This window comes from Callospermophilus lateralis, chromosome 16 (genome assembly GCF_048772815.1).
Source record: "Callospermophilus lateralis isolate mCalLat2 chromosome 16, mCalLat2.hap1, whole genome shotgun sequence".
Classification (NCBI taxonomy): domain Eukaryota; kingdom Metazoa; phylum Chordata; class Mammalia; order Rodentia; family Sciuridae; genus Callospermophilus; species Callospermophilus lateralis.
In genome coordinates, this window is record NC_135320.1 from 13,117,387 (window position 1) to 13,129,091 (window position 11,705).

At 33.3% G+C, this 11,705-nt stretch overlaps 1 protein-coding gene across 3 annotated transcripts; it reads left to right on the top strand.

The window, feature by feature from the left end:
• The first annotated feature begins 2,008 nt into the window (after positions 1–2,008).
• Ppdpfl (pancreatic progenitor cell differentiation and proliferation factor like) lies at positions 2,009–6,074 on the top strand. 3 transcript variants are annotated; one of them, XM_076835687.1, is made up of 6 exons: positions 2,024–2,169; positions 2,344–2,403; positions 2,505–2,599; positions 4,136–4,210; positions 4,313–4,412; positions 5,307–6,074. In XM_076835687.1, exons 3-6 carry the CDS (start codon positions 2,545–2,547, stop codon positions 5,317–5,319), a joined length of 243 nt encoding a protein of 80 aa, XP_076691802.1. In that variant the 5' UTR covers positions 2,024–2,169; positions 2,344–2,403; positions 2,505–2,544; the 3' UTR covers positions 5,320–6,074. The 3 variants fall into 3 exon arrangements, with proteins under 3 accessions (XP_076691804.1, XP_076691802.1, XP_076691803.1); XM_076835689.2 differs by lacking the exon at positions 5,307–6,074 and having other exon boundaries at positions 2,009–2,169; positions 4,313–4,416; XM_076835688.1 differs by lacking the exon at positions 2,344–2,403 and having other exon boundaries at positions 2,025–2,169.
• Positions 6,075–11,705: the final 5,631 nt, after the last annotated feature.

An 11,705-nucleotide genomic window follows, 5' to 3' on the forward strand; every position in this document is an offset into this window, starting at 1 on the left:
TAAAATAAAGCATTTCTAAACAATTCTAACAATGGTGCATACCTGTAATCCCATATTCTCAGGAGGCTGAGACAGGAGGATCACAAGTTCTAGGAGAGCTTGGGCAATTTAGTGAGATTCTATCTCAAAATTTTAAAAAATTATAATAAGAATGAGGATATAGATTAGTGGCAATATGCCTGGGTTTAACACCCAATACAAAAAAAAAAAAGTTATAAAGGCTGTGACAGAATATTTTGAAATAGATGGATAGATGACCATAAGAACAATTTTAAAGTTTTTAAAAGGAACAATAAAAGTAAGACAAAAAATAATGATAGGAAAAAAAAAATAATGATAGGGAGAACCAAGAGACAAAAGATAATACCAAATATTCAATTGAAAAATATAATTTAGTATGTGAATCTATAGTGAAATCAGGAAAAATGGAAGAGGAAACTAAATAAACATATCCAGATGGAGTATTTGTTTATATTATATATAATTTTATGTACATTCTGTAACATTTTTATGTAACATTTTTACATATGTTAATTGTTTTCATTACATATACATATGCACATTTAGATACATTTAAGGTATATGACATGATTTTTTTTGTGTGTGTGTATGGTACTGGGGATTAAACTCAGGGGTGCTTTACCTCTGAACTACATCCTCAAGCTCATTTTCCTTATTATTTTATTTTTAAGACAGGGTTATGCTAAGTTGTAGAGGCTGACCTCCAAATCACAGTCCTCCTGCCTTGGCTTCCAAGTTTTCAGGGATTACTGGTACGTGTCACTGTGTGAGGCTGATGTGGTATTTTGACATACGTGTATGTAGTGAAATTATTACTACTGACAAGCAAGTTACCATATCAATCTTTTCACATTGATATTTGAAAAAAAAATAGCACCTTTGTGTGTGTGTGCACAAACACATGTGTGTGAGAAAAAGAAAGAAACAAGAGCACTGGAATCTACTCTGATGGCAAATTTCCAGAATACATTACAGTAGTATTAACTATAGTTCATGTTCAATGTTAGATTTCTACTCTTACTCTACAAAACAAAAATTGCAACCTTTTATGCTTTGGCCAACATCTTCCAATTTCCTCCTCTTCTCTGACTATTGATAAATCATTTGTTTGTCAAATATATACATATTATTTAGATTCCACATGTAAATGAGACAATGAAGTCTTTTCCCCTTTTCTGTGTGTATAGTCAATATTTTAAAAAAAACATATGGATAAACTACAATGATTGTTCAGCATTCATTTGAAAAAGTAGCCGCCATCAATGATTTTATAGCAATGTATACATTACCAAAGTTGATTTAAGAAAGAATACATGAGAAAAACTAAGAACACCAAATAATTTGAAGCAATAATTGAAATGATTACTCCTCAATTATAAAGGGAAGCCAAGATTTGATTTGATCCTTCAATCGAATGGAACTATCAGATGACAAAATTATCGACATAAGAAAATTTCTAACATTAGAATAAAAGTTTCTGCTTCAATAAATAAAGATACAATGTCATAAATTTCCCTACATTATCCATGATTTCTGTCTTATCATTCCCTCTGGAATTCTAACTATCTGTCCATTTATCCAGTTCCACTGTATATACCTCTTTCCCGGGAAAGTCTCCAAATCTGAAGAGTTCTTCATTGTTCTCCTGTGGATATGTATGTTCAGTCTTTGCAGCTAGACAATCTAGGACATCCCCAATTTTGTCCAGCTTGGTGCCTTTGGTAGAGTATGTGATTATATCCAAGGTGGAAGAGATACATGGACATCAGTTACCTCCAGAAAATCAGCAGTTAGTTAAAAGATGTGACATTAAAGAGAGTGAGTCCCAAACAGGGTCAAAGGCCAAATGCTTCCCTATCACTGCAGTGAAACAATGCAATGCTGACAAGTCCAAAGGTCCTTTGAACTGCTGGAGGGCGGAGACGGGCAGAGAGCATTCAGTCATTGCCTTAGCCTGGCTGTGTACCACCTCATCTCAAATTACCAATCGTTCAGGCACCAGCCAGCTTGGGCTTCTAAATATAAGGTTGCTCACAGATTCTCGACCACATCAACTGTCACCGTGGTGCTGCTTTCAGAATGTGTGTTTTCTGAAGAAACTTTAAAAACTACCTATTTTTAGAAGATCAAATTGGAAAAAACAAATAGGTGAGTTATTGCACCATGACTGTGTTAACACTTTTATTTTTTTCCTGAACCTTTGATTTGTTTTAGACAGAGTAAATTGTGTTTGCACCATTTGTAGTTGAATATGTAGGGTGTTTGTTTTTTTTTTTCCAACTAAATATACTAGTTAATTGCATCTTGTTTTGTTTATTGCAGTCTATTTAATTGCAATTCCGGGTCAATTGTTAAAATCCTTCTTCAGATATTTATTACACGGTAAATGATTTTACTTTGCAACATAATATTCACATGTAAAAAGGGAAAAGGAAACTCCATGGTATTTATCAACATCTCTTTTCCTGGTCATTTTTCCTCAGATTTCTGCTCTCAGCCTCTGGATCTCTCAAGCAACAAACCATGGCATCAGTACCTTCCATTGGATGTCTTCTGGCCAAAAATCAGTATTACCGAAGTAAGTTGTATTATCACTAGAGAATATTCCCGGAGAATGTGATGAGAAGCGTGACTGTGGGGTGCTGTTGGCCAGCCCGTCATGGTCAGAACTTAGGGAGGGAGCTGACAGTGTTGCTGACAGTGAAAGAACAGCTGCAGAAGATAGGTGGTTCCTGGAACTAGTGCTGCCCAGGCTCATTTCTTTGCTTTAGCCATGATACACTGATAAGGCCTCCAACTCTTAGAAACAAGTGAAAGTCAGCTTTTGTTTCATGAGTGTAGTTTAACTTCTTACTTTCTAATTTTGTAGTATTTAAAAATAGGCATCTGTAATATTTCTAAGGCAGAACAATAGTGTTCATTTTTGATTTTGTACTTCCGAAGTTTTTAAATTTGGCATTTATACCACTTTAAATTTGACATCTAGGACGGGCACGGTGGTGCACGCCTGTAATCCCAGCAGCTCAGGAAGCTGAGACAGGAGGATCATGAGTTCAAAGCCAGCTTCAGCAAAAGCCGAGACACTAAGCAATTCAGTGAGACCCTAAATAAAATGCCAAATAGAGCTGGGGATGTGGCTCAGTGGTCAAGTGCCCCTGAGTTCAATCCCCAGTATCAAAAAGAAAAAAAAAAAAAAAGCGGCATCTGTATTGATTGAGATTTCATAGGATACCTTATTAATTAAAAATCAATAATTTTGCATGATCAAAATATTACCTAATGCCTTAGAAAAGAGGGAATAGCATGAGTCTGGGTTCAAAGATTTTCTACTTTCCATTCCCTGCAGTGGATGAAAGGTCAGCATGGATCTACCCAGTCTCATTTTTTAATCTAGCTATCTATCCTACATATTCATGGCTGAAAAGAAAATTTGACCATCCTGAGAAGACTGAGAAATTTCATAAAATGAAAAGAGCATTTCGGAATCAAATTGACATTTAGTAAAATTATCTATGCCAGCAATCTATGAAAAAGTCATTTCAAGGATTGTTTATAGCTTAAGAATAAGAAACATCTAATGATTTATTGTTTTTACAAAAAATGTTTAAACTATGCCTGTCTACTGAGTGTTTCTTTATCAACAGAAGTTATTTTTATAGTCTGCTCTTTTAATAGATTAACTGCTTTAAAATGTAAGTGTTAAAAGACAAACAAAATGTTCTTATAAAATAATTTCTTACTTTCTAAATTTGGTAATGTTGGGATTTTAAAAATACACATCTATAATGTTTACTATGTAGTACAATGCTATTCATTCTTGATTTTGTAATTCTTAGCTTTTGAATTTGACATTTATAAGATATTTTAAATTCAACATCTCTATCAATGGAGAGTGAGAGTTTTCCACCATGAAAATTAATGTACCTTATTAGTAGAAACTTTTTCGTTGAGAATTTCATAAATTTTTCAACTTGTGATTTCATGATCAGGATACAATGATTTCAAACTATGTTTCTTGAGAAAAAAAAATATATATACACACATGTATATACATGATATGCTGTGCATGTCTTTTTGCCTGTTATTTATTTCTGTCTTTATTTTTGTTTTCTAGAGTCCAGTATTTCTTCAGTTAGTTCCTTAACTAGCTCTGATTCTCTTAATTTAATAGATGACAGAACTCTTCAAGGTACTTAATTTATTTCTTATCAGTGTTACTCTCATTATTTTCCTTTACTTTTAATCTTTCAAATTCATTTGATAATGGAATAATTAAAAGTTTATTTGATAGGATTACCTGAAATGGCAGAATCCACCTGGTGGTTTAAATCTTTTTTCCATTCTGAACCTGTGCTTTCAAATGTGAGAAACAAAGATTTATCTTCTAGTGGGTGAGTTTCTGGTTTTTTTTTTTTTTTTTTTTTTCTGATGAGGGTATTTCTTACTTTGTGAACAAAGCAAAGCCCATAGAAACTGTCATGTAATCAATAAGGGTAACCTACACTTCTTTCTTGGGGACACTGAGTCTTTGTTAGGGAGCACCCAAGGGAAGGGGATGTTGCAAACAGCTGTTTCCCTCTTTCAAATAACTATCAATGAGAACACAAGCACTCCTCCTAATTCAATCACTGAAGAGGGATCGAAAAGTCATATGCCAATTTGTATAATTGTTCAGGGGGAATTGACTGGGAACCAGAGGAAAGGTTCTAAATTTGTTTTTCTAATTCCTTCAGGAGCAGAGTAACCATTATCTAGTTGCTGTCCTAGATAGCCTTGTTTAATCGCACTGCAGATTTTGATTAGCCCCTGCATGGTGCCAATTACTAGGTAGATTGAATTGGCGGGTTTGCATGCAGGCTTTTTCAGACACTTTGAACTCTAACACACTGAGTAGTGCACATGTTATTCTCATTTTTTAAAACGTGATTGTTTTGGATTTTAGAAACTTTAATAACTCAATTCAAAGTGGAATAAAAAGAACACACTAATGCAGTTCATAGACTCTAAGGTTAAAACCTAACGGTCTTGTTGAATTTTCCAAATATTAAATAGAATCAATATTTGAAATGTTTTTTAAAAACAATTTGGGGTTATTTATTTAAAGGATTTTAAAATCTTTATCAAGTTTATTGATACTGATTATTAAATTATCTAGTGTTTCATTTATTTCTCCACTTTACTTTGACCATAGAGGCAACCTACATTATGAATAAGCATTTCACAGCTAATCATTCTTGTTTTGCCAGTGGATGAACATCATGGTGATAACTAACTATTTTATACAGCACTCACAGTTGATTCTGACAATCAAGATCTCTACCTGCTGTGGTGCTACAGACGTGAACCCTTACGCTCAGCATGCCAGCTATTCCAGAGGATTCTTCCCTATTGTAAGAAGACAAAACCTACCTGAGATCTCATTTCTGAGGCAATATCACAGAAGCTGCTCATAGCAGAAATTTAGGCATTTTCCTCAACACTATCACAGCAAGTGGTACCAGCGACATGGAGAACATTTAAAAATCTGCCTTTAGAGATGTTCACCTTTTTAAAGTAATGAGTCTCCAAATGCAGTGACTTAGGTAAAATAGTCCTTTCATTATCTATATGATTTTTATCTAGAAATTTAATTTAGACTCTTTTTATGTCTGCTCCATGTTATAATGCCTTAAAACTGAAGAAGCCTCTATGCTTCTTCAAAGGTTAATATATTACCTCTTAAAAATAGTACCATACATCTAACCAATTGGTTTGTAGAGTGGAGTTTAAAATTCTTGATTTAAATAATATTTAACAACATGGGAAATTATAACACAATATTAATAAAAAAGTGAGATAATAAAAACTGTGTGGTACGATTTTAATTGTATTACTGATTACAAATGGATAAAGTAGATTGGAAAGAACTATGTCAAAATGCTAGCAGTGGTCATTTCTGGATTTGGGATTGTGAATACATTTATTTTTTCTTGATGTATTTTACTTCAAATTATATAATATTACTTTTTTTGTATTAATAGGAAATAATAAAATAATAAAACCACTGGAATAAATTTTCTGAAAGTGTACATTCCCTATATTGAGTACGATATTCCTTAGTTTATCAGTATTAGGTAGGGAAAAATAGTTCATGAGTTTCACTTGAAAAGTTTCTATACACTGCTTGAAAATATTTTTAATGAAAGATGTGAGGCTTACGTGTTGAGATACTGAACTCAGAGATGGATGTCACTATAGTCATTTGGTTAATGTTGCATTAAACATCCAGCAGAGCACAATTGATTGTCAATAGAACCATGTTGCTACCCAAACACAGAATCCTGGTAAACTATGACGACTAATCATTTGCACTGATTGACACTACTGACTGATCATTTACTCTTTCCAAATGGGAAATTCACTTCTCAGTTTTGTCTCTATTTTTTTTTTCCTAGTTCTGCAGTACACATGCTAGACAAGTGTTTTACTATTGAGCTCTCTCCCTTTTAATGAAAGGATTGAAATATCACTTTGGCCCATATCATTGTTTACACTCTACAGTTTTTCCAGTGATTGCTGGCACATGTACTTTTTATATATTTATTGAGGCAGATTAAATATTTGGAGTGTATATTTCACTTGGTTTTAGTCTAAAATTAAATCACAATGATTAAAGCTGGTTTTCTTAAAGTGAGAGGGAAAATACGATGAAACAAAATGTTAAATGGTGGGAGGTTTTGTTTTCACTTTAATATTATCAACAAATTCTTGTTTCCTTAACCACTCGGTATGTGTTTGAACAGTTTGCTTGTTTAGGTGATTTGATGGCTTTCCTAAAATAGGTTCACAAATTGGTATTCACTTTTGTTTACTCAGAAAGATAGCATTTCTTAAATTATTTCTTGGAGAGTGCAAGAGGGTGTATTTGTAGTATTTATAACATGTTAAAAATGTGGCATTTATATTAGTTTAGACTAGTGTTGCTGTTTCAGAAAGTTATTTAAAGTAGTTGAATTTTACATGAGTTCACATCAATCATAACATGAACATTAGTTATTCAGCATTTTAGAATGATTATGTGTTTACACACACACACAAAAAAAAAAAATTGTGTGTAAATGTGAGGATTGATATGTGTAGCCTGCAGAGATATAAAGCATCTTTCTGGAAAGTAACATCACAGTGAACTCAGCATGATTTGAGTTTCTGCAGAATTAGGATGAGAAACTGAAAACAAAATGTCTTCTGATTAACTATGGATAATTTCTCCTAATGAATTAAAATACATATTGGTGCTGCCTTTAAAAAAAAATATCTGTCATATACAGATATCAGCATAATCCTAGTTAAAACACCCCTACATGGCTTTACTATCTATTGGGTATATAATCAACAGTGAAGGCTAAATACATTGGAGAGGTATCATAGCTCCAAATGCCTAGTGATGCTCAGTGATCGTTCTAATATGATGTTATGAAAGGTTATGTGAATTGATGTCTATATTAAATGTAACAGGTTTTGACAATTCCTGTTTAGATACTGTTACATTAAAAATTGAGGCTCCCCTATCTTTTCTTTTTAACATATGGTCTTGATACTAGGTTTCAAGTTATTAATATCACATTCCTTAAAGATAAAACTGCCAGCAATCAACTAATCAATTTTAACTAGGGTGAAAATTCTCCAATTGGAATTTAGGAATACGTAGTGCTTTATACATTATGTTGCATGAAACAAAACAGCAGAATTCCACATAATGACTAAAATTATTTTAAAGAATAAATGGTTAGATTGAGTAGTATAAATATTTCATACAAATTCAAGAAATGTAAAATCAAAATTCATGAAAGCTGCTTATGAAATCATCTAACCTATCAAAGCCAAAGATTACAATCTTAACATCTTACAATGTCTCCTTACAATATTTTCCCTCAGAGAAGGGCAATATTATTTCATCAACTAAAGCAAGTGGAATCTATCCTTCGTATCCAATCCAGAAGTGAGTTTTTTCAACTGGATTTCTTGATATTTCTGTGATATATTTAGTTATTTCCTTTCTGATCAGTACTACCTGGATTCAAACTTCCATCATTTCTGCCATAACCTCTTACATGGTCGACCCACACTGTTTTTATCTTTTGCCAAATAGATATTCTTTACAGAGTAGTCCTAATCATCTTTATAAAGCACTAGTCTAATGATCCTCCACTGTGAACACACACACACACACACACACACACACACGCACACATTTTACCTAACTACATTAATATAGGTTTTACATACTACATTGTACACTACTTGCAAGCAGACGTCAGGCTTTGATCAACATTCCATACCCAGCCTCTGACAATATTGATGCATATTTGTCACATGCTTGACAATGGTTCTTTGGCCAGTGATGGTCACTAACTCAAGAAATATTATATTTTATTAGGAAGAATTAAGCAATCAAGTATTTCAATACAAAAAAAAAGAAAGAAAATATTATACAGTAGGGATAAATGCTATGAAGGCAATAAGACAATGAGTTTTGTTGAAGATTATGACAGGGAAAAAGTGAAGAGAGGGCTGCTTTCACTGATGTAGTTAGAAAAGGACTGGTGAGACCATGTTATTGGGCTGAAATCATGAAAGAGTCTGAGAAGCAGCCAGTTTGGGGAAGATCCTTTGGACAGAAAACAGTCAGTGTAATTTACCACTGTCTCATGGTGTCTCCACTTTCCTGCTAGACTGTTGTAAGAGACACAGCTGCTTTGGGAGGGTTCATCATTTTCTATGTGAAGTACAAATTGTTGATATTGTTTGTTTTTAACTAAGTCCAGGATAAAAAATGGTGGTGTTTGGGAGTTATGTGCTCTCTCCTTACAATCCCTAAAGGTGATTATGAATTGTCCAAAATCACAGTGCATGCCATCATGCATAGAGAGTAATCTCCCATCTCTCTCAGTTCTTAGGACTGAGTCCCGTGGAGCATGGCCTCACAGCTGTTTCCTCTTCTTGAAATAATTTCAAAACCAACAAAGTAGATAAGTTTTACCCTGTCATTGCCTTCCCACCTCGAGTACCAGACGGGTGAACACACTGCTATTGTTTGAAAAATTCTTCTTTAATTTTTTTAATGATCTTCCTAGAACTATTTTTATATTCAAGATTTAGAAAAAAAGGAGTACATCCTCTGACTCAATAAATTACAAAGAACATATTTCAGTTCTGGTGTCGGAAAAACTTTTCCCACTAAAGTATAATTTTGGTTCTCAAAAGATTAAGTAAGATAAAAGCATCTGATGTATTTCTAATGTGGGGTTTCAAAAATGGCTTTTATTCAATACTTAAATATAGTTAATTAAATTTACGATAATAAAACACTTATTCCATTTATTCAGGAAAAAAATGAATTTGGTTGTAGATTTCTCTAAGTATTTTAGATAGAATGGCTTTACTTCCATCATTTTCAATCAGGTGTATTAGAGTTTGTTTCCCTTCTGGTTGTCAGCCAAAAATACATTAAATCCTTTGCACTCTAGTAATTATTTAATTAATAGTCAATTTGAATGTAAATTTCATAAATAAGTTGCAAACTTCATAAATTCTTTCATATGCCTTCCAGAGGTTTTCAAATTAATGAATGAGAAATTGGATGAATTATCATTTGTATGTCGACTTGCTGCAAAGAATAGGATTTTGAAATTCTTTTGCAAGGAAGAATGATATTTTATTTTCAATAAACTACCTTTGAAAATATTTGTGTGATCTTAAGAAGCACCTTTAGGGAGATACTTGAATGTAAGTTTCGAATTAAATTTCATTTTGAAAAAAAAAAGACAGAGAAAACTATTAAACTGGTCATTTTACTTTGTTGTTTTTCATCCTACTTGGATTTTACATACCCATTTATTTTCTGTTACTGCTGGTCCTACTTAATATTCTGGAAGTAGACCATATTGTTCTTTATTGTCAACAAATAAACAGCATAAACTTCCTTCTACTTTCTACCTTTGTATGTTTGGCTGCTACTCATGATAAATCTTGAGTTAAGAGCACATTTGAGAGTCTTTGACAGTGAATGTAAAGTCTCAATCGATGCTGATTCTGGATACCAGTGCAATAAGGATTCCAAACAAAAGTAAAGCAGGTTTTGTTTCAAAAGCAAGGGTAGGCCTGAAATGAGAGTTTGGGTATCTGTGGAGGTGAATTAATTTTACTCACACGTATTTGAAAGTTTAAACAATTTGTAACTCACTGGTTAATTCCATTTCAACTAAAAAAAAAATGTTTGTTTGGAAAATACTCTTATCACTATGTCACATTTCTCCTTTCAAATCTTTAGACAATCTTTAAGTTTTATATAATTAATCTCTCTGTAGCTAATTATTCTAATTAGTCATGTACAACATTTGGGTGAAGAATACTTATGCTTTTCCAAATGAAAACATTTACTTCTGCAATACAAATAGTTAAAAAGATAGTAATGCAGAGAGAGTATCTGGCCGTATTATACCACTGTAAAAACTCTATGAGAGTCTTGATTATTGCCTAAAGAAGAAGCTATTCATCTTTGCAAAGCTGCAGCTCTGCAGGTCTCATAATTTTGAATGTGGGGAGTTTGATGAAACGCAGTTCACTAGAGCTAAAAATCCTATACCAATAGTCCTAGGTTGAAGCCTAGGAATCTCATTCTTTCATAAAGTCCCTTTGGTGATATTCTTCTGAGGTATTTAGGGGTACCTTACTACCTTGTTCATCAGCAAACTGTGATCACCTCTTTCCAAACTTGGGAAATCAGTTTTCTCTGTTTAACTTCACATTTTAGGTGTAAAGAACATACCAGACCTGGGAGAGCCAATGAGTGATTCTGGAGACAAAAATAATGTGAAATAAAGTGATTACTTCAAATGAGGAAGATTTAGGAGTTAAACATACAAAGCAATCAACTTAAAAGATTGTAAGAAAAGCTGGAGCTTGGAAAGATTGTCCAGTTTTTGTTTTGTTTTATTTTTTGCAGGGGGGTGGGGTGGGTAGGGAGGTACCTGGGATTGAACTCAGGGGCACTAGGCCACTGAGCCACATCCCCAGCCCTATTTTGTATTTTATTTAGAGAGGTCTCACTGAGTTGCTTAGTGCCTCGCTTTTGCTGAGGCTGGCTTTAAACCTGGGATCCTCCTTCTTTAGCCTCCGGAGCCACTGGGATTACAGACAGTTGCCACTGAGCCTGGCAAGATTATCCAGTTTTATAAGTGCTTTTCTTTTACATCCTTAAATGCTAATGTTTATAAAAAAACTGCTAATTTTAAAATAAATTTCCCTTCTTGTGTTTTAGTTCCTAATTCATGTAGGATGTAGTTTAAAGATAAATGCAGTCTAAATGAAAGATGATGATCTTTTCTCAGTTTAGCTCTGTTACACACCTATTGTATAAAACATGTTTGGCTCATATAATTATAATCTATATTTTCTTCTGTCATTATGTGATGACACAATGACCTTGAAAGTATATATAGAAGATGGACCAAAAGAACACATACATCAACTCACAATAGCTAAGCTATGGAACCAACCTAGATGTCCTTCAATAGATGAATGGATAAAGAAAACGTGGTGTGTGTGTGTATGTGTATATATATTCAAAGGAACATTACTCAGCTTTAAAGAAGAATGAAATTATGGCATTTGTCAGTAAATGGATAGTTATGCTAAGTGAAATA

Coding starts and splice junctions, on each gene's coding strand:
- Ppdpfl (XM_076835687.1), top strand. CDS start 2,545: ATGGCATCAGTACCTTCCATTGGATGTCTTCTGGCCAAAAATCAGTAT. Junction 2,600..4,135: donor CAAAAATCAGTATTACCGAA/GTAAGTTGTATT, acceptor TTTGTTTTCTAG/AGTCCAGTATTTCTTCAGTT. Junction 4,211..4,312: donor AGATGACAGAACTCTTCAAG/GTACTTAATTTA, acceptor TTTATTTGATAG/GATTACCTGAAATGGCAGAA.